Source organism: Ictalurus punctatus, chromosome 16 (assembly GCF_001660625.3).
Source record: "Ictalurus punctatus breed USDA103 chromosome 16, Coco_2.0, whole genome shotgun sequence".
In the NCBI taxonomy this organism is placed as follows: Eukaryota; Metazoa; Chordata; class Actinopteri; order Siluriformes; family Ictaluridae; genus Ictalurus; species Ictalurus punctatus.
In genome coordinates, this window is record NC_030431.2 from 481,862 (window position 1) to 504,959 (window position 23,098).

Genomic DNA, 23,098 nt, shown 5'->3' on the forward strand with positions numbered 1-23,098 from the left:
ATGAGATAAATAGATAACTGATAAATGTACAGTGATAACGGTGCATCAAAATGCTAATGTAGAGTTGGTAAGTAATAAAAGCTGATGGTAGATAAAAAGCTTATTAGCGTAACACCAATGATTTAAAGCTAGCTGATCCCTTAATCCTAAAATACTGTCTATTTACAGTCCTCCGCTAACTGAATCACTCATAACTATACTCCTGTTTCTCCTGAAAAGTCTCAGCCATTAAAGTAATACAATAGGGTTCAAACCAGAGGTGGACGATTTGCTGGCTTGGGCATCTGGGACAAGCAAATTACGTACCAGTTTTTCAGAAAAGCCTCTACTGACTTTATATGTATCATGTTCCAATTGGTGTGTGTATATATATATATATATATATATATATATATATATATATATATATATATATATATATATATATATATAATTTGGTGGGGTAAAGCACCCCAGAGTTTCTACATTTTTATACTGAACTCCACGCACAAGCAGAGGACATGGTCCGGTATTTAGTAGGAAATCTTTTAAAAATTATTATTATTATTATTATTATTATTATTATTATTATTATTATTACTAGGTCCATTAATTAGCTTGAATGCTTAATAGACATTGGGTGTGTCTCAATCAGCTCCCTAGTTCAGTAGTCAGGGCACTGATCAAGGAGTCGGTGATTTTAAGGGCTGTCTTAATCACAATAACATTGGAACTTTCGCTCCTTCAAGAATCCCACCATTCACCACAAAAACAACGGGGGCACCATCGATGCTGACTATGTTCCTTTACTGGAAATTACATCATATATTCTGAAACCGCTCATCTCAAATAAAATGGCAGACAAACTCTCAGCCAACTTTGACTTTATATGACATATAAATTCAGAAACATATCGTTGGTGCTTGTTGTTGACAAATGCCAGTGGTGACCTTTTACAACGCGAGTACTTAGTCGTTTCGCCGGAAATTGAGTTATCAGTGTCCCAATAGTGAGCCAGGGTGAACCAGTGCTCGAACTCATGTACACGATATTACTGATTCACCATATAGGGAGCTAGGGAGGTGATTGAGACGCACCATTATTTCCATAACAGTGAGGAAAATACAACACAGTGCAGCACAAATCGCATACTGTTATAACACTTAAATGCTAGCACAACACAGTCACCCACTCCCTGTTTCCCTTCAATGAATGAAAATGTAAACGCTCGAGATGAACAAACAACATTGTGCAAACTTTGCAGCTCACGGCTTGTGTTTTTTATTGAGGACACAGACACAATGCTTCATCACCAGAGACATTATCAGGAGAGGATAAAGACGATGCTAACACAAAGTCGCCCCCTCACAGGGATTCTAGTACTTTCTTATTTTCCACAGTCGGTATTAATGCACATTAGCTCATCGTCGCTTGTTTTGAGTTAAAACATTAGCGGCAGAATTGTCCAAGGGGAAAGTGTAATATGGGACTGAGCAAACACATTGAAGCTTTTACTTTTATGGTGGGCATAGCTAATAAAGATATAACGTATTATCATCCACCCCTGATAATGCTAAGCTTCAAAAATTAATAAAAGTTAATGGTGGCTAGTTAGTACAATCTCACTGATATCCTGCAAAATCACCCCCATTCTGTCTGCTGCTTATTAACGAGGGTTACATTTTTGTGTCTTTCAATCCAGAGATAACTGCTATAACTCGGGCATTTGGTTGAAAAGAACGCCATTATGTTTATTGCCGATAAGATAAAATTGATGACCACAATAAAGCACTTTCACCAACAGGACTCGTCTTTAAAACCATTTGTTCCCTACGCGGAAACCCCCCCCCCCCCCCCAACTATTTCACTCTACAATATCATTAAACACACAATTACTTTAACAGTCGCTGTTAATGGGAGACAAATTAAAAACAAACTAAATAAACCTCATTATTTTTCAACCATCATGTACTGTAAATAATTGTCATATCATATTTATTCATACACAATTGGAGCTGCTTGGCGTTTTCCTGACTTAAGCAGCATCCCTACGCCTATAGTGTCAGGCGCCATTAATATAATTGGCTTCTGATGCACATTAGTGTTGTTCCATTAATTAGGCCCAGGAACTAAAATGAAAATGACGAACTGTTTTAGCCGCAACAGAATCAGCAATAATTCAACAGCACAAGCAACCAGCTGTTCGGAAGGCATTCTGTGAAAACTGAGGTGTGCTCCAAAGGTAGAATAGTTGGTGACGGCTCTTAGATGATTGTTTAAGTCACAAACAGCTCGCTGACAGTTCTGGAGCTAAGCTTTTCGTCAGATTTTAAAATAGACACGCAGATTTGTCTTCACGGCAATGGAAGTGAATACATTTTTGACATTTTTTTAGCAGGCATGTTCTTGGTAATGGCGAGATAATTGGGACACCTGAGATAAAAATGTAAAAAGTATAGTTTTAATCAGAATAATGTGTATGTGTTGGGAGGCACTATCACGTGATCAGATTGCCATAAATATTACCAATAAGGATATCATTTTATCAACAAGGCTACTTTTGCTCAAGATACTGTATATTGCGGTAAGAATTGGGGGGGGGGATAATGGCACTATAGTTTTCTGAGCACCAGAAATAGACTGGAGCTGGATAACTTAATAATCAGCTGTGGGAGTGTGTGTTCAAGTAGGGTTGTGTCATGGGATATATTTTTCTTTTGTGTTGTTAATCTCTTTAATGTGTGTGCACTCAAGCAGCAAAGGTGCCAAGCAAGAATAATGTTGTTTGTCAAGAGCGCTGGCTGCAACTTCAAACTAAGTCTAGTAAGATGTAACTGAATAAAGAATTCACCAATGCCAAGAACTCAGAGTTTCCCCCAATTAGGATTTCTAGAGTTTCTAAGGTGTTTTCCTGCCTTACACCCAGTGTTCCTGGAACAGGATCTGGATCAACCAGAACTCTTTATGGAATGGCTACATTTTGTTCCACTGTCCATTGAGGTGGATGAAGTGAGAATACATCATGGATGGGATGGCACTTCATCATTCATTCATTCATTCATTCATTCATTCATTCACTCAGCTTCAGTAACCGCTGCATCCGGAGCCTAATCCCAGGAATAATGGGCATGAAGCAAAATACAACTAGGATGGGATGCCAGTTCTACATTCATTCACATTCACACATTCATTCCCAAGGGCAATTTAGAGACACCAACCCACCTGCAGGTAGGAGAAAACTGGAAAACTCGGAGGGAACCCATGCAGACGTGGAGAGAACATGTGAAACTCCACACAGATACTAACGAAAGCTCAGGATTAAATCAAGGAGCTTCAATCCATAGGACAATGACCGAGACTGATCTTAGTGGACCAAAATACAATATATTCGATTGGTGCCATTACAGAGTAGCTGGAGTGCTCTGTCAAAGCTAAAGAAAACTTTTAAGTGGTTCACACCAAAATAAGGTTGGTATAAAAGGGCCAGAGCATTCAGTATAATATAGAAGAGCGATGACTTAATAGACATAAAATAGAGACAGAATTTGCTTCATGATGCAATGTTGTGAAATTTAACCTGACCAAACCTTGAAAATAATGAAGTCTCTTGTCCATCAGGATGTAAATGAATTGGGACATGACCTTCAGAAAGCAAGCACTGTTTAGTAGATAATGACTCCAATGATGATGGCGCTTACATGGTGGGGAATTGTTCTCCCTAATTCATTAGCGCCTTTGGTTTGTTTGGACCAAAGCTCCTCTGCCTCAAACTTGCAGTCCAAAATTCTGGCTTTAAGATGCTTAATGATGTGCCAATAATTATTACATTATTTTTATAATAAGGGGACTGCAGTGTATCGGAACATTATATACGACTTGCCTCAAAACCTACAACAGAAAAGAAAACAAGTTGTCTAGTAGATATGAGACAACAGGTTTTGTATCAATTGATAATCATCTGTGATGGACTGGTTTTCCACGGTGTATTTCTGGGAAGCGCCCAATGTTCCGGGGATAAGCTCCAGATTCACTGGGTTAAAATGAACCGGAACGGTATTCAGGCACCAACACACACGCTGGGCGAGGGTAGAAAAAAATCGCTTTCTGCTTGTACCTGCAGCGTGAACTCACAAACACTGCATCACAGGAGCAATAAGAGCCAATTATGTGTCATCTTTAACAGGCAGTGCCTAGTTTATTGTCCACAGTGTAATCTCAGGCAAGATGCTCAGGTGATATGCGGATTCCCAACAAAAAAACGTATGCTCAACTTAGATTTTCAAAAATTGTGCTGATGAGTTAAATGTCCATGTTGTAAACATCTAAACATTCGTTATGATACATAATAATCTTACCCTTTAATTAAGGCAAGACAATTTGTGTCTGATTAAATTACATGTATATGTAAATGTTGCAAGCTTGTCGGTTTTGGTGATTAGGTTAGCTAGCTTGCTAGTCTCGCAAACACGGTTTCTATGCCAGATGTGCAACTCATTAACTATTTTGGTTCTTCCTTAAATGACAAGAATGACCACCATGCAACCATGACTTTGACTTTGGCCCAAATGTTCAGTCTAACCTTGTTCCAAGTTCTTCTTACGATGCAGTGCATTAAAAATAAAACATCTGGAGCCATCTGTTTGTCTCGCCACTGAGAAATCCCCTCGACTGGGAACTTTAAACGTCTGATTGAACAAAGCAGAAGAGTTGTGAAACTCTGAAACGTCCCGATAGCGCTGAGGCTCTAGGACATCGTAGCTAGCCTGTTCCATGACTCTGTAACAGCATTGCTGTTATGCTAATTCTGCCTCTTCCTTTCTATTTAATATTTTAATTCACCGTGCAGACTCCCTTGCCGAGTGCTGTCAGCTGTAGAGCTTTTCACTGGAGCACGGCGCTGTTTGATCCTGTCTTTGACCACGCATACCTGGTCCACCGAATAATACCGTCGAACAATGCGCAACGTCAAGACGGGTAATGAGTGTCAACTGAGCAGCAGGCAATCTGTGCATAATGAAAAGATGAAAAGAATCAGCTTTCACGTTATAACTCAGAGTGACCACCTGGAGGAAGAATGGAACTCACACTAAGGTCAATGGGAAAAGTGAGAATACATAATGATAACGCAATATTGCTTGTATCATTAGAAATGTATCATGAAGACAGGCAACTAGGGCAGCGCTTCGTGATGTCTTGCATGTTCTTGCTTTGTTGATACAAATACAGTGGACGGAAACAGATGGAAAGTTTGGTCAGGAGAACGTCCGCAGTGCGAGGTGCTGGGTTAGTGGTTAAGGCTGAGTGGAATTTTTAATCCCACGACTTCCTGAGAGCCACTGTTGGGCTGACCCGGTATACCCTCGGATCGGATTCTGCCACACCTACAGTATCATCTAGAATCATCTGTAATAAGGGATGGACAGTATTTCTAGTCCATGTATCCGATATACTATAAAGTACCACCGTGTACCCTGACACTCGGGTAATTCTGGTGGGTTTTAGAGCAGGCGTTCACACCACAGCACAAGGTTAGACATTCCCTGCAGCACCAAAGAATTATCAAAGGCAACACTTTCTGTTTTGAACAGTTCATGAAGAAGTTTCCAGCAGCTTCCAAACTCCTGGCTGTCAGCAAGACAGTGAAGATATAACAGCATGTCGTTCAAATGTCTTTCTAATGTTTCTGATGTCTTTCAAATCTTTAAAAGGACGATTCCACTGTTGGGTTGCCATTACATTTACAAATATGTATGTAAACGAAAAGAAATACACCTTTTAAAAAATGGGTAGTGTCCATGCACATGTTTCACATTAATAAAACCTCTGCAGCAATTTGGCCTGTCCCAGATCCACTATAACGACACTTAATTATTAAAATACTTCAGAAATCTCATTCTTTTTGCATTAATATGTGAATCCATTTAGCTTTTTTTTTTTTTTTAATTTTTTTTTTTTTACTTATCCATTATAAGCTTATAAAATATACATTTAAGTTCCACAACATTAACTTAACCCGGGTTCCTGAACACATTCACCCCCATGAAATATCTGGAACATTCCACAAGTCACATGTTCGACAGAAAGTCTCATCATCCAAATTTCCTGAAGATCACGAGAAGAAGAAAATGACTACGTTTACGTGCACGTCAATTCCGTTTAAGGTCTATATTCGGGTTGCAGCCATATTCCAAATACAATGTTTATATGCGTACAGCCGTCGGAAGATTCCTGTATACATGGTTGCTGTAAGTATGCTTGAGTTGCCATTCCTAAATATCTACAGCTAAGCATCTGCTAGCACCCACAACTCCTTGTGGACTGAGCATGCGCATAGATCTCCTTTCAGTGGATTTTCTGAATAAACATGCAACACATTTCCGATTAAAACCGGCATATTCCAGGGGTGGGAATTTGGGGAATCAGAATAGTGCGTTAATCTGAACCGGACAATCGGATTGCGGCGTTTACATGACTCAGCACTAATTCGAATATTGCCAGATTCCGATTAATATCAGAATATTGATGTGTATGTAAACGTAGTCACTGATGTTCTCTCAATTTTCAATCATATTCTGATATTGACTGACGAGATCAGTTTAAAAATGTACAACCTTGTTACCCCAGTTATAGAGTGCAAGTGAATTTGTAATAATAAAAAAAGTTAACAATTAGAACCTCATTAATGTTCTTGTGTCATTCGCATGGATGTTAGCACAATTACCAAAGTATTTGGTAATTCTATGCTAAAAACAAACTCGGTTATTCAGAAAAGAGTAAATGCCTAAGAAGTTTTAATGATTAAATGCATGTTTTCATACTAGAAGTTTCTATGCAGAAAAACATTACGTAACAATTCAACTTTTGAGAGTTACAAGGGCCAGATTCCACATGATAAACAAGTAAAGTCCCTTATTATCCACGTTACTTTCTGCTAGCGACGGTTGCAAGCTGGATGCTAGCTAGCACCCAAAGCTACTTTTACTTCACCTCAATTAACACAGGTAAGGTAGAGGTCAAGCACAATGTTTGTCGTAACAGGTGTTTTAGAAACTGTTGATTATGGATTATTAATATAAATGAATAAGAACAGACCTTCAGTGGCGATTCTGAAGGATGAACGGTGTTAGCATTAGCGTTAGCTTTCATCCACTAGAATGTAACTGTCATCCCATGTGAGTCTAATCCCATTTTCTTTTTTCTTGTCATTTTGCCAATTCCTGTCAGTAATATAAGGGAGAAAATCAACCCATATGATTGCAATTACTTAGTGCAGCGACTTGAAATTTTCTCCCTCATTTCACGCATATCCAGTACCCGGTTCGCTCGTGTTAATTAGCTATCCATCCATCAAATTGAAATTCAAGCAACGAATATTCTTCGGTGAGAGCACAAGCTATTACTTATGCATTCGAACTGTACAGAGGTCACAGCGGATTTACTCAAGACTTTGCGAGAGAACACACATATACATATATATATATATATATATATATATATATATATATATAAAAGCTGTAGTATGCGTCATTTATAATTCAGCACTAGGTCAGACTGTCAGAACTTTACAGGCTAAATCTTTCGAGACAGGCCTCACTGGTAAACTTCGTGTCCTGCGGTGCGAGTCTTTTAATGTTACTTTTGATCAAATGCCTGAGTATTTTTCTTTCTTTTTCAGCAGCCTATTTTTGCATTCTCCATATACGCGCTACTTTCTTTGCACCTTTGTACAGATCACAACAAATTCCTGTATGGAGGATCGCATGAGCTTCTATGGACTCCATTTTTAAACAGCAGAGAAGCATGAGATCAAAGTCACCGCGCCAAGTAAACTTACTGGAGGCCAACATCCATCCCTGATCCTCTGACTCACTGCAGTCGTCCTTTTTCATCTCCGAGCCATTCATCTGCATGCTGCTGCTGAACCCTTTTAGAGCGCTTATCCTCGCACGATATTTATAGGATGCGGTTTACTCCTAATAAATGACGAGTCAAGACAGTAGACGCTGACGAATTCTTTGCTCATAATAAAGTCAAGCTCAAGCACTGAAACGTGATCTGAACTGTACATTTAACTGATAAATTGAGTGCTGTATACAAGTAACATCTTATACCGCAGCGCTGCTGAATTCTTGAATCCGATTGGTCAGAAGGTGTTGGTTATTTTCTCTAACAAAAGTTCTGACAGTAGTTTCAAGGCACATCGCAGGTTTACTGTGTGTTAATGTGCGTGTCCGAATATGTAATCAGTTCTATTCCGTAGTAGAAACTTACACAGGGGCTTCCATAGCAGATGCTTGACATACACAAGGAAGCTTTTTGTTTTGTTTTGTTTTAATGGAAGGAGAAAACTTACTGTAGGTTACTGACACTGGAGACTCCTTCTATAAATGCTAAATAAACTGCTCCTTATAGACGTGTTTCTTTAGTAAATAACGTAAATGACACATTTCTTTTATATATCAAAATGTTTACTGTAAAGCTGAAATAGAAAACGAATTGAAACCTTTTGACCAATCCGATTTGAGTATTCTACACTGCTGTGGTGCGTATAACACAAAGTAAATAGACACCTGACGAAAATGTGGCCGTTTAAGAATGTTTCTATTCCACTGAAGTCTGCTATATTGATATACAGTGTATATCAGTGTACTTGCCATATCCTCGTTTAGTCCAGTCGTCTACTTTTTGTAACGTAACTTTTTATTCAGTGAACAAAATGTGATAACATCATATTTAATAACTGATTATATATTCAATAATTACAATATTCAATAAGAGTATGTGGACCAAACTGCTCGAAAGGTCTCTTACAATATAACTACATGATGTGGTATGGGCTCAATGTCCTTTTTCAAATTACACGCACAAAAAAAGGCCTTGTAACACAGATTGGGGTGCGAGACTGACATGCTCAGCTTGGGCAAGTGACACGGCACATATACATTTATCACCGCTCAACCTGGCACATTGGCTTTTAAGAAAGTGGGCTTAAGAAAGCCATAAAGGCGTCCAGGCTCCCATAGTACGTACAAGCACTGTCGTACAAATTCACTTTTCATGGGTGAACAGGGGTGCAAGAGCCTCCATTGACCCAGTTTGGCAGGAGGTCTATCTTCCTCGCCGGCGAGTCCACGGGGGAAGCAGTGGAGAGTGAAATGGAATACACAAGCAGAATGGCACACAGATTTCGAAAGGTGGCTTCTAGAGGGTGCACCAACTATCCCAAACCATGTGCATTGTCTGTCTCTTTGTCCAGCACTTTTAAACAGCTGGCTTGCTTTTTGCTCGCAATTTCCTACGTCGCATCTTTAAACAGTCCTGCGCAATTAATATTCATGCATTAGTTCAGCAGAATATTTAGCAGAATATTCAAGCATCGATTTAAGCAGTGATGCAGTATTTGGTGTTGACCGAGCTCCGTTCTGAGTCCAGGTGGCTGTTTGTGTCGAGTTTCTGTGCACAAAATAGCGATAAATTGGTGTCATTTTATCAAGTGAAAATACCTTGAATTAGTATCTCTGTAGTATTTCCTATTCTAAGATTACAGTAAACCAAATAAGTGCTTATTAAACCTACTCCTAGACTTTCAAGCCATATTTCCATTGGCAGATCATTTTGCTCGTTTTCATTTATTTCCTCAAAGGAGATAAATGATCCGTGAACACAATCAGAAAAGTGAAAGCTTAAAATGTGTAAAAATGTCTAGAAATCTGTTTAATAAGCTTATATATGGTTTAGTGGAATCTGATAAGAGGAAATACTATACAGTATATTTACTATTTTTTTACTTGCTAAAATGTCTTTTTTTCAGTGCAGGGTTTCCTCCTGGTTCTCTGGTTTTCTCCCCAAAAACATGCTAGTATGTTGATCTGTGAGTCTAAAAAGCCCTTAGATGTGAATAGCATGGACTGACTTCCCGTTTAGTGTGTTCCCGTCTCACGCCAGTTTTCCGACAGTAAGCTCCGGGTCCACCAACATCTGGACCCTGACCAGTGGTTACTGACGAAGAATAAATGAATCTACAGCAGAATTTTGCCACAGTATTAGGCAAAAACAACAACAACAACAACAACACGAACAACAACAACTTCATGTTCACAGTGTTCCTTGTGTCCAGTAAAGTCATGTCTGACGTTTGTTTAATTCATTTTGCACTAGCGCTATGAGGTGAATTGTCACAAACAATTACGATAATCCACCAGTTTATCTTATATGTTGTTTATGACACAGTTTTATCTCTAAAACTGGACACAAAGATGTAGCACGTTTAAAAGCAGCCACACAAGTTATCGTCGAAATAGTGTACATTAGATTCATCGATTCAGATGCTAGTCCGGTTGCAGTTTTATTTGTGGAAGGGAGTCACACAGCCGCCTTGACACCTCACTGAGCTCGGGTTACTGTCTGTGTGGAGTTTTGCACGTTCTCCGCATCTGTGTATGGGTCTCCTCTGGGTTCTCCTCCAGAAAACATGCCAGGAGGTGGATTGACGACCCTAAATTGCCCCTGGATGTGAATGAACAGGCGTCCCATCCAAGGGTGTTTTCCCACCTCATACCCAGTGCTCCCTCAGTAGACTGCAGATCCACAGCGACTCCAACCAGGATGAAGATAAATGAATGAATGGCTATTTAGCCAATTGAGGCGAAATGTGTTTTGCACAATGCTCCATTTCTGACTTTGTTACCTACAAGCAAACTTTCTCTGGGCTGAGGAGTAAAAAAAAAAAACCTGCATAAATATCACTTTCGGCCAAACCGGTCCTTTAAGACAAATTGCAGGTGCTTCCACTGAGTGCAATGTATGCCCTCTGGGTTAGCACACTAACACACTCTCTACCGTAATTTGACTGGCAGCGTATGCTCGCTAGTCAGCTCAGGTTCATAATTTGCCCACAACTGGCAGATGCTGCCAAGCAGAAAGTGCCAACCCTTCAGTCAGAGAAGAGGCTGTAGGATATTCAGTAGCTAAATGATTTCGGTAGCAGGCCCTGGGGAGCCGAAAGGAGTCTGGCTGGAGAGGAGACTCTAACGCAGCATTTATAAATTTGAAGCATTAGCAAGAAGGGTAATTTCAAGTTGTATTTCATTTATGCTGTTTAGGTTTGATTAAGATTCTGCTGTGTTCGCGGTGTTGTTTTTCTACAGAGGCGTAGACAGGAAGAGCGTGGATGGAGACTGTTAACAACTTCACACTCTTCAGTGTGATTGCTCACTACTTCACACTGCTTTGTACGCTAATATGCACCGACAACACTCAAACTGAGTTACTCTGGATTTATTTGTATTTTTCACTAATTCATCATTCATCATTGCATTATTGTGAGTTTTGTTCTTTCGGGTTTGACCCTCGCCTGTTTTCCTCCATCTTACGTATGAGGATTATCCACGTTTAATATTTCCTGCCTGTGCTCTGACCGCCGCAATAGACTCTGACTATGGTTCTCGGACTGCTCTAAATAAATCCCACATGCTGCCTCCGTGCACTTGCGTCTTGCCGTCTTGAATCTCAGAAAGCATCCCAACATAATATTTAGATGAACACGAAAAGTAAACACAACCCACAGGCTCAGTATGCATCGACAGCTAAGGAAATATTTTCCCAGCTGCAGTATATACTGTGAGGCAGAACCGGTCTGGATGATGAATTCGCTTCCCACTATCAGCTATCAGGGGTGACAGGTGTGCAAGATGAATGTGTCCGGCGTTAGGTGCACACGTCTTTTGAGAAATCTGGCCTTGGGCGCCAAACAGGGAGGCACGAATCACTGACAGGTGCGGAGTAATTATTTCGGTCAATTCTCTGCTTAAATACTGCGCTACGTGTTAATAAATCTCGATTCATGACTGGCAGCTTTACGTTCATGGATTTGGGGGGTGGGGGGTGGGCGGGGGTGTTGCGTAGGGTATTGGTGGAAGAGTTCCCATCGATACTGGTGTGTAACCTTGACTCCATTTACACTCCCAGTCTCGTGGTTGAATTTCCCCAACACATATTTTCATAAATGACAGTAAAGAAGATATACGAGGGCGATTTAAACTTCGCTTCCTCTCTTGGGTTCCTTTATCCAAGCTCACTGCGACGCCACGCTGTCATGAATCATAATGGGCAGTGGAGAAACATGCAGCGCCCTCGCGACAAATCGATCCGATTCGGCGAGTGTACGCTCCTCTCTGTGCAACAAGTGACTTCACTTTAAAAACAACAACACGATCGATTCTGATCAGGCGAGGACTGCGTAAGCATTTTACACTCACACGTCTCATTTACGTGCATGTTACTCTCACGGGAAACGAACCATATCAGGATCGAGTAAACAAAAAAACGAGTGAGCGCAAAATTCGAGATAATTTAGAGGTGAAGGTGAATCTCCGGCTTTCAGCCGAAGCCGTGAGACTCCTCTCGACGTTTTCTCTTACCTTCCCTTTAGCGATGTAATGGATGTGCCTGCTTGCTTTTAGCAGGACACGCCAACATACTTCACAATTACCGGTTTTGCCCTCGGGCGCTCTCACCCAGCGAGTAACTTTTATCATAAAACATGTTCATAGAAGATACAGAGTCTGGCCATAAGCTGCCATACTGCCACGATTAAACGGAGTGCTTGGCTGCCTGTAGATTCGACTTGGTGGAGATTAACGGCCTGAAAACAGCGATAACAAGAAATTTCTCTCTAGATCTAAGTATACATCCATTCCTGCTCATGGTTAAAGGTGGGCAGGACACATATGCAAATATTTAGTCAAGTTCTCCTGATTTCAGCGTCGGTTGGAGGGCAAAGGAGGGGGTTAAAAACGTTTTTAATGTGTTAACATCCTCAAAATGTGCTGAGTAATTAAAAAAAACACCCGGAAGCTTCTCGCACTGTTTATCTAATGGAATACTAGTTGTCTTGATGTAAACCCATGACAAGAGTGGCATGTTTAATTTGCAGATTCATTTGAGATTGGTAATTGAAGTATAATTTGATGTCTAGCTAGAAACACGGCTATCAGCTATCAATTGTTCTTTGAATAAACAAGCGCCCTGATCATTTGCATCAAGTTAAACACAGCTTCATTACGTCGCTTGGCCCTGCCAGCATCGACTTTTAACTGCACAGCAGTAATGAAAGTTAAACACTTACTGTATAATAAATATATATGGATTGCTTTCCTCCATCAAGCGCTGCATCTGCAAGTCCACCGACATCGTGGACGAGCCCTCCCTCCCCTGTCCCCTCTCATGGGCACTTCACCCTCCTGACATCTGGGAGAAGACTCTGGTGCATCTGTACTACCACCACCGGATTCAGCAACAGCTTCTTACCTTACTGTTATGTCTCTTTTATCAGTTGTTTTATTAGTTCGCACTCATCCCCACTCGACACTGTTTCTCTCGTCCTGTCTGGTTGACCCCCCCCCCTCCCCCCAGCTCTTAATGTATCGTGTTGCATTGAGCATCAGTGAATGTTTGCACCTTGTGTGATAGTCGTGTACGAGTCCCTCAGTTGTCCTCGGTGTGGAAGGATGGATCTGAACGTCATATAGTCACTGATGGAAAGGGCTCAAATATGCAGAAGATGCTGTAAAAGTAAAGAACGTGCAGGACCTGGAGGAATGTTCTGAAGAACAGCGGGCAGTTTAACTGCTCAGGACTAACAAGTGACTCGTGAACAACGATCACGAAACGTACACACAGGCGTCGATCGTCCAGGTAACGACACACAGTGTTGATAATCGAGCGTATGTAAACTTCTGAACTGGTTCATTTGTGTAAATTCAGGTATCATCGTGTCTCGTGGACTATATGTAAACATCTGTCATGTGAAATAGTTTATTCCGGGCAGAACTAAAGAAAAAAAAAATTCCATTTTTATCATTCGTCTTATTTTGAGGATTCTGCAAGGCGTATGTAAACTTATGACCTCAACTGGAACTTTTGGACGTAAAACTTGAGTGAAATAATCAATTTATATTAAAACAGAGTGGCATGAATAGTGAACTTCAACAAAACTAGTTCGGAGACAAAATGGGACAGAAGTTTAATGTGAATGCTATTTATAATGAAGCAGCTTTCAGAGTTCCGCTGGACCAGCAGATTTCGAATGTCACCCTATCTTTTCCACTGCTCCGTCCACTTCAGCATTAACATTTGCAGCAATGTTGTACCGCGGGCGTAGCAAATAATAACAAATAGGCTTTACTTAAGATAAGAGAACTGAATTAAAGCTATGGAAGAAAAGTCCAGCCTAGTCCTGCAAGGCCACACTTCCTCAGAGGTTTTTACTGCCTTTTCTAAAGCACAGCGTACTGTAGTAAAGGAATTAATTAGCTGTTAAGGTGAATCAAGTGTGTTAAATGAGACAGAATGCTAAACTATGCAGTGCCGTGGCCCTCCAGGACTGGAGTCTGACACTTTTATAAAGCATGGAGAATTAATACACTGAGGGTAAAAGACGAAGATTAAATATCATACATATAATAAGGGTTTGGGCAGAAATGCTTGTTCTGCATAAATTAGGCTTATTTAGTCTTTCTCAAACCTATTACGCAAACATGAAAAATTGCTTTGGCACAAGGAATGCTAATGGCTGCGCATCTCTCCTGTGAGTATGATACCTACACTGTCTTATAATGGGCCTGTGTGAAGAGAACACCTTTCAGATGTCAGAAAGATGCCGTGTTATTTTGGACTGCTGGACATTCAATTCAATTCAATTCAGTTATATTTGTATAGAGCTTTTAACAACAGACATTGTCTCAAAGCAGCTTTACAGAAACATATAAACACAGTATACAGATTTTAAGCGAGCCGGTGGTGACGATGGCGAGGAAAAAACTCTCTAAGATGATATGAGGAAGAAACCTCGAGAGGAACCAGACTCAGAAGCGAACCCATCCTCATCTGGGACATAAAAGTATTGGCAAGTCAAACGGCAGAATTGCCCCAGTTTACTCGTCTACGTAGCTGTTATCGCACTACACAATGCTGGAATATCACAGCAACCCAGTCTCCCTGAAAAAAGACTTCCGCATGCCGTGTATTTGCAGCACCTATGTGATGAATATCAACATTCTGCCATACGTTGCACAACTACATATCAAGCTTTCACTAGAACGCTCTGTATGACACGTCCTGCACCAGCGTACTTTAACCAAGCTTAACCTCTACGAATACACTATTTCACTGAGACTGATATGTCTTCTTCTTTTTTTTTTTAAACCACTTCTGTACGTCGCTCTGGATAAGGGCATGTGTTAAATGCTGTAAATGTAAAAGCAGTATCTTCCACATATAAAAGTGCAGCAATCCATGCAAACCATATGATTTGAAGTGGATTAACATCAGGCAGTTTACATTAGTTAGTCAGCTTATGTGTAAGTTTATACACACTCAGGAGCACCAGTAGCTTACGGACGTTTCTTTACCCCGGACTTTCACGAAAAATAAAAAAAGTTTCTTCTGAAAACGCTCGTATGAATGATTTAGGAAGAAATCTGTTCACATCCAGCCTGATAAGTGAGAGTCCTGTAAAGCTTGTGCTTTTCACAACATACAGTATCCTTAGAATTACCGAAGCTCGTGAAATAAGCCGAACATCTCCACTTCTCTGCAAACGCAATCGGGTTTGGACGTCACGTGGTAGCGTGGTCGCGTGGTAGCGTGGTAACGTGGTAGCGTGGTAGCGTGGTCACGTGGTATGATCACTCGGGTATTTTCAAAATGTGGAAATCTCTATATTAATAGCAGGCTAAAGAATGTACAGGGTAGAAACTAGCTGCATTTTGAAAATGCCCGTTTTCACTCCAGCTTCAAACCTGTCAGTAATATTCCTAAAGCCGACAGAAATGGTCATTATTTATTACATTCTCAGTGATGGCGAGCATTCTGGACGTCTTTCAAACGAGTCTTTTTTTAGGCTTGAATTGTTCAAAATCTCATTCATTCATTAACGCTTGAAACCACAGGACAAATCCGACGCTTGCGAACATCCTGGCCTGCGAGCTCTCCTGACGGAAATGAGCTGTAGGATCGTTGAAAATGAACTTTACCCAGAGAACACACGGAGTAGGAGTACATTTCTCTCCAGGCTCTCTGTTTTTTTCACTCTGCAGGTTGAGTTCACTCGCACTAACAAGACAGCATCCCAAATGGCAACTACCGCGCTAAGTAGTATGCAAAAATAGAGCAGCATCATTTCTTCTGGTTGGTTGTGCTGTATGCTGATTGGCTGCCAAGGGATGAAGAGGTTGATGCAAATTTATAGCTGGTGAATTCTTGATTCTGATTAATCCAATCAGAGTTCTGGCTGTAATTCAAATTAATACACTGGTTGTAACATCGTTTCTATAGTAACTCATTCACAGATGCTTGTATGGCATATGATACCGGGAAGGAGTCTCCAGTGTCAGTGTTTTGTAACAAGCAGACATAAAGCTATAACTTTTGGTTTCCAACAGAAGATGGAAGACTTCTGGATTCTCAGTAACATAAGATGATTTTTTTTGTCTTATTAATAATGAGAGAGAGAGAGAGAGAGAGAGAGAGAGAGAGAGAGAGAGAGAGAGAGAGAGAGAGAAAGAATAAACTTCAGGGTGGTGAGTAACACTGCTTTACTTCGGGGCACATCACAGCACCCGTCATTGATTATTTTCCTACACGAGCATGTCCTCATGTGTTTTATTCCTATACCATGTAGGAAAAGATACATCTCCATCAAACTAGCAGGCCTTTTGGGTACTAAAAAAAAACCAGGAGTGTTAAAAGAGAAAGAAAAAGTGGGTCGTCTGGCAGAAACAGTAAACAGCAAACATTAACTGTGTACTTCAACTCAGCGAGGATGAGCTCAGCTTACTCGGGAGAATCGGATAAAATATAGCACGGCTTTGATTCCGCGCCTGACTTCCTGACATCCTCGGAAATTCTCACAGGCCACGAGAGCCAGAATATCTTCTTAGCGTCTTTAACCCACTGAGGTTGTTTTCATGTCAGGAACGTGCATTTCAAGTGACACGAACAAGTTAATCTTCGTCGTATTTTCAGTTTAGAGACGATTTCTAAGCTAGAAATGAATACAAAGCATCGGTTCTTATTTGGCCTTGAGTAATACTTGCAATAAGGAGCAGGTGCAGAAACTTATTTTGAAGCACCCAGGAATTAATTAGCTCGAGATTTCCACCAAGAGTCTGCTGAGAATTTTATTTTATGTTTTCAAATTGAAAATTGTGTATCTGTCACCCTGCACTATATTCAGATATAGGAGCCGGGAGTGTTTGGGAGACAGTTGGGAGTGTGCAAAGTTCAGAGCCATCTGTTTCTATTACTGCAAGATAAAGTGTATTAGCGCACACACACACACACACACACACACACACACAGAGTAGATAATGTACACACAATTGGTTTGTTCAAATATCAGAGTTATGACTTTGTGTATAATCTGTGATGGGTTTTCGAGTTAACAGATCCATCCATTTTCCATACCGCTTATCCTACACAGGGAGACTATCCCCGGGAACTCGGAGCACAAGGCTGGGGACACCCCGGACAGGGGCACAATCGCACGCACATTCACACGCTATGGATAATTTGGAAGTGCCAATCAGGATGGGGGAGGAGACCAGCATTTCATTAGTATTTCTTTGGACTGGGAAACCCCCAAAGCATGCTGAGAACATGCAAACTCCATGCACACAGGGCACATAGATTCGAACCCCCAGCTGCGGAGGTGCGAGGCAAGCATGTTAACCACTAACTAAGTCACCATGCCCACCATGTGAAAAGATGGGAGGCTTGTTTTAAGTCTGTAATGCATACTGGTTTCAAATCGTGCTTCCTATTACCCTTAGAAATGACCCTTTCGCCCAATCAAACACACACACACACACACACACACACACACACACACACACACACACACACACACACACACACACACACACAAAACACTTACGGTTCTAGGAAAAAAAAATCAGCCATAGCTGTGCTCGATTGTTCCATTTTATGTATTTTTCTTACAACCACTGGTGGTGCTGTTTGACAAAAATCTAAACTGAACCACAGTAAATCGTTTATAAACAGCGACTCTGATGCGGATGCCAGAAAAAGAAACCTTATATTGACGTCTTTATTTCTTTGACTAAATAGCCCATTTATACCCGCTGTCCCTGTCTACGATATAAAAGTATTTTCTGAATCAATACCGGTGGTTAGCGGCACTGCTGTTTGGCAAGCTGAAACGGTATTATTATTATTATTATTATTATTATTATTATGCATTATCATTATTTAAAAAATATAAATAACTAAATTTAAAAAAGGGGACAGTGGTGGTTTGCTGATTAAGGCTCTGGGTTACTGATCAGAAGGTCGGGGGTTCGAGCCCCAGCATTGCCAAGCTGCCACTGTTGGGCCCTTGAGCAAGGCCCTTAACCCTCTCTGCTCCAGGGGGCGCTGTATCATGGCTGACCCTGCACTCTGACCCCAACCTCATAACATGCTGGAGTATGCAAAGAAAAGAATTTCACTGTGCTGTGTGTATATGTGATTAATAAAGACTCATTATCATTATTGCATCAAACAGAAAGCACGTGAGCCGTTAACGTGACGCACGCTGAATCCACAATGGCTCGCTATTAAACGTATAGAGCACTACGGAACGTGCCTTCTTTCACACCGAGAATAAAGAGCCACTCGGATTTCAGCCAGAGTAAAAAAAATCTGGCTGAAGACAGCATATTAAACGATCCAAGGTCACACCACAGAAAGAGACTTACGGTGTGGGTTGCCCCAAAGACGAACGCGACAGATTAAAGGGCAAGTCATTAGCATGATGAGAAAAAAAATAATAATAAAATGAACCTGTCTATAATAAAGACTCCTCCACTAGTGGAACGTAGAGAGCGATAAGACTGTGGTGTACAGTACTTTTACAACGCTTTTTATGTGAAAAATGATTGCTGGAAAAGAAAAAGAGCCGGAAATGGAAAAAATATCTGTTAAAACAGCTTAAAAAAAAAAGACATAAGGGCGATCCCAATGTTATGGATGTGACATTTGCGCTCAAATTGGCTAACGAAATATCGAGCTTAGGATCAATGTGCATATGTTGTTATTGAACTTCTTGAGACAAATCTTAAAAACTCATTTTATACATAAACTTTTATTTATATTTATATATATATTGTATATACGTATTTAAATACATATTAATTGATCAGCATTATGGATGTGACATCAAGCGGACAAACATTTGTAGGAGACGGCACGTGTTCTTTTCTCAGGAAAAAACTGCTTTTACAGACAGGACTGGGGTTTTTGCGTGATGGATGGGACGTGTCTGAACCAGTACTTCGTACGTATATTTGATGTATAAACGATGGTAGAATTTTCTCTACAGTTCAAGCAGGGAAGTGAAATACAGTGAAAAGACATGAGCGAACTCTTTCAAACAGCTTTAGTCCATAGTAAGCTTTGTGCCGAATTACCTACTTGCATAAGCAACTAACATGATGACAGTTCAGGTCATAATAGCGGGAAGAAATGCATACACGTCGTCGACTCACTAATCAGACGAGAAAGTGTTAATTAAATTTAAAAAAAAAGAAAAAAAGAAAAGAAAAATGTAAAAAAAACAAAAAAAACACCTTTTGTGTCGCCTTCCTGCTTAAGAATTGACATAAATGCAGGTGATTGAATGAGGCATAGCAGAGAATCGGCTACAGAAGCAGATCAGCTCTGCTACAGTATTTTTCAGGCCACTGAAACCCGAATCGAGGTCCACCGGGTTTTGACGACCCATGGCCGTGTCCTGATTTCATTTCTTGCTCAAACTTAACGCCGTGTTTTGACTCAAATCACGATTAGTGTCAAAAGCCACTTCTGAAAAATAACTTTAAAAAAACACTATCTAATCCCCCCCCCACACACACACACCCCACTGCTCATTTGCATAAAGTGCAACTGCTGGCTTCATCGAACTGACTGTAACCACACCCACACCATGAAGCCACGCCCCCTGTACTGTCGCTTGCTAATTTTATTGAAATGAAACGCTTTGTCGACTCAGCACGTCGTTCCGTCTGATACCTGGTTAAACGGTACTAAGTAGTTTATAGGGCGGCTGTTGTTCAGGTGGTAGAGCGGGTTGTGCTAATTGCATGGTTGGCGGTTTGATTCCTGGCACACATGACTCCACGGGCTGAAGTATCCTTGGGTATACTGTATATGGGTATATATATATATATATATATATATATATATATATATATATATATATATATATATATACAGTAGTATTGAAGTATCCTTGGGTATACTGTATATGGGTATATATATATATATATATAGTAGTATCGAAGTATCCTTGGGCACGACACTGAACCCCAAATTGCTCCCAGTGGCAGGCAAGTGCCTTGCATAGCAGCTCTGCTTTCACTGGTGAGTGAATGAGACACAGTGTAAAGTGATTTGTATGACTGCTCATATTAAAGTGCGATATATAAGTGCAGACCATTTATTATAAATAGTTTCTCTGTGCGATTGATGCCCCATGTACACATTTATATACTCTGGTTTAGTTAAAAGTTCATTATTCTCTTGACTGCTGTAACAAGGCAAATTCCCTCGACGGATCAATAAAGAATGGCGTGTGTGTGTGTGTGTGTGGGGGGGGGGGGGGGGGGGGGCACGTTTTAATATCTTTGGTTGGAACCGAATGTGCTCACACGGATATTAATATCAGTATGGACTATTGACTGGCCCCCATGAGAAAACCTGTGTAATATATATATATATATATATATATATATATATATATATATATATATATATATAGGTATTGATGTTACAGTCTATGTGTAGGTATTAATTTGATAGTAAGATGTGTGTGTGTGTGTGTGTGTGTGTGTGTGTGTGTGTGTGTGTGTGTGTGTGTGTGCAGGCACGGTGAAAGCCCGAGTACACACTGCCTACTGTGAAAATACTGCCCGAGCTTATCTATACCCCAGACTTATGGTTTATGGTGTATGAATATGTATGAATATGTATGAGGTGGATGAATACGGCTTTCTTCACTTCACCAGATGCTGATGTTCTTTCTTGTATTATTTCCAAGTCCTTTGAAGATTTATTTATTTATTTATTTTTGCTTTTCTAAGCAATAAATAAATAAATAAATAAATAAATTTATAAATATTTAATGATTTTGTTTTCTTTTTAACTACACCAACCCTCATCTTGCCTCAGTCTGGACTCACACTAGACTGGAGAAGGAACGAGAATAAACACTCGGTGTGTCAACGTGCAGGATCAAACCCGGCACATGCACTGCTACAGAATGAATGCGTAACATGCATAGACATGTACAGAGCTTAACAACAACAACACAAATCAACAACAATAACAACAACAACAACAACAACCCGTTAAAGCGGAGTTTATATAGTTATAAACCCTAAAACATTCCTCTTCTTATTCTTCTTCTTATTATACTTCTGAGCTGTAGAGCTTTGGAGGAATTGGGAAAGGAGGCATCAGTTACTCCATCTGATCATTCACTGCACAACTTCACTCCAAACTGTGCCGTGTATTATACAGAAAAATGCTCTCTTATATGAAGCACAAAAGTTTTTCTTTTTCTTTTCTTTCTTTTTTTTTTTTTAACAAAGAAATAAAAAATGCAGCACGCGCGGTGAGCCTGTGCATGTCCTCGTGAGGATGGAGGATAAAAGTCTCACCTTTGCAGGAGGACAGAGGGACACAGCAGAGCACCAGGGCGAGTTTGATGAGCGCTGCGCGTTTCGCTCTGAGCGGTAAATCCATGCTGAAGCGGAAGCGGAGTTGCTCTCTTTTCCTCTCTCTCTCTCTCTCTCTCTCTCTCTCTCTCTCTCTCTCTCTCTCTCGCTCTATCTCTCTCGCGCGCGCTCCTCTGCGCTCCTCCGCTAGAGGAATGAGCGGCGCGCGACTCTCTTCACGCCGCTACTGCCGGACACTGGCGCGTGCGTGTGGCTTGTACTATTTGGCCACGCCTCCGGAGCAGGCGCGCGCGCGCGCGCGCAGTGCGGCGTGAACGCGCGTGCGCTCCGAACGCAGGAGATGGGAACCCCGGCATAGAGCTTTTAACATCCCTGCAGAAAGAATATATATATATATATATACTCATGCTTATAATGGGATTTCTACTGGTTTTAATGGAAACTGTTATGGTCTCTGTGGGTATCTACTAGTCATTTGGTGCCTTCTATTGATGGCATGTCATGTCTAGTGGATACCATTAAGGACCAATAGAACACCTTTGACATTTAGTAATGGTTTTAATGGTTAACTGAAGGTTTGTAATGGTATTTGTAGTGGAAACCATGCGATGGTTTCTATTGTTTGGTTTTTTTCAGCTGGGAGGATCTACATATTAGTGAGGTCCATGTGACCTGCTTCATAATATTTAATTTAATATGTACTACACCTTATCTACTACTCTGTTCTGTTACACAACCATTCTGATGACATCATATTCCGATTTATAGTTCTCTCTCTCTCTCTCTCTCTCTCTCTCTCTCTCTCTCTCTCACTCTCTCTCTCTCACTCTCTCTCTCTCTCTCACTCTCTCTCTCTCTCTCTCTGCATGCACTTGTCGTCCTTTGCTCTGTTGCATCTCCTCACTGACTGCTGAGAAAGCATAGGTTAAAAATGCAGCTCACGTTGGGTAGATCTGCTTATGTAATTGCGATCTAATACAATTAGTGAACATTACTGCGTTTAGCTGTGATCGAAGGTTACAGCGTTCAGATGGCGTTACTGTGATCAGTTAACATTACTACTACCAGCAAAGATTACCTGTGTTTACCTGACCTTACTGCGATCGGCTAAAGTTATTTGGATTAGCTAACATTACAATGATTTGTTAACGTTACTGGAATCAACTAGCATTATTGTGATCAGATAACATTAAGCTTACAGCTAATGTTACTGCATTTAACTAACCTTAATGCATAATTTATACTGCATCGAACTTTTCAATTAATTTGACTGTGATCAGCTAATGTTAGTGCGACCAGTCAGTGTTACTATTATCAGCTAATGTTACTGTGATCAGCTAATGTTACTGTTATCAGCTAATATGACAGCGATCAGATAACAT

The 23,098-nt window shown here is 40.6% G+C and overlaps 1 protein-coding gene across 2 annotated transcripts in view; it reads right to left on the minus strand.

Annotated features, from left to right (window-relative positions):
• Nucleotides 1-21,929, minus strand: part of cntnap3 (contactin associated protein family member 3) — a 116,286-nt gene extending 94,357 nt beyond the window's left edge. For both annotated transcript variants that reach the window (XM_017488340.3, XM_017488339.3), the window contains exon 1: nucleotides 21,699-21,929. In XM_017488340.3, the coding sequence (XP_017343829.1) occupies nucleotides 21,699-21,783 (85 nt within the window). In that variant the 5' untranslated portion in view covers nucleotides 21,784-21,929. The remainder of the gene's footprint in view (nucleotides 1-21,698) is intronic.
• Nucleotides 21,930-23,098: the final 1,169 nt, after the last annotated feature.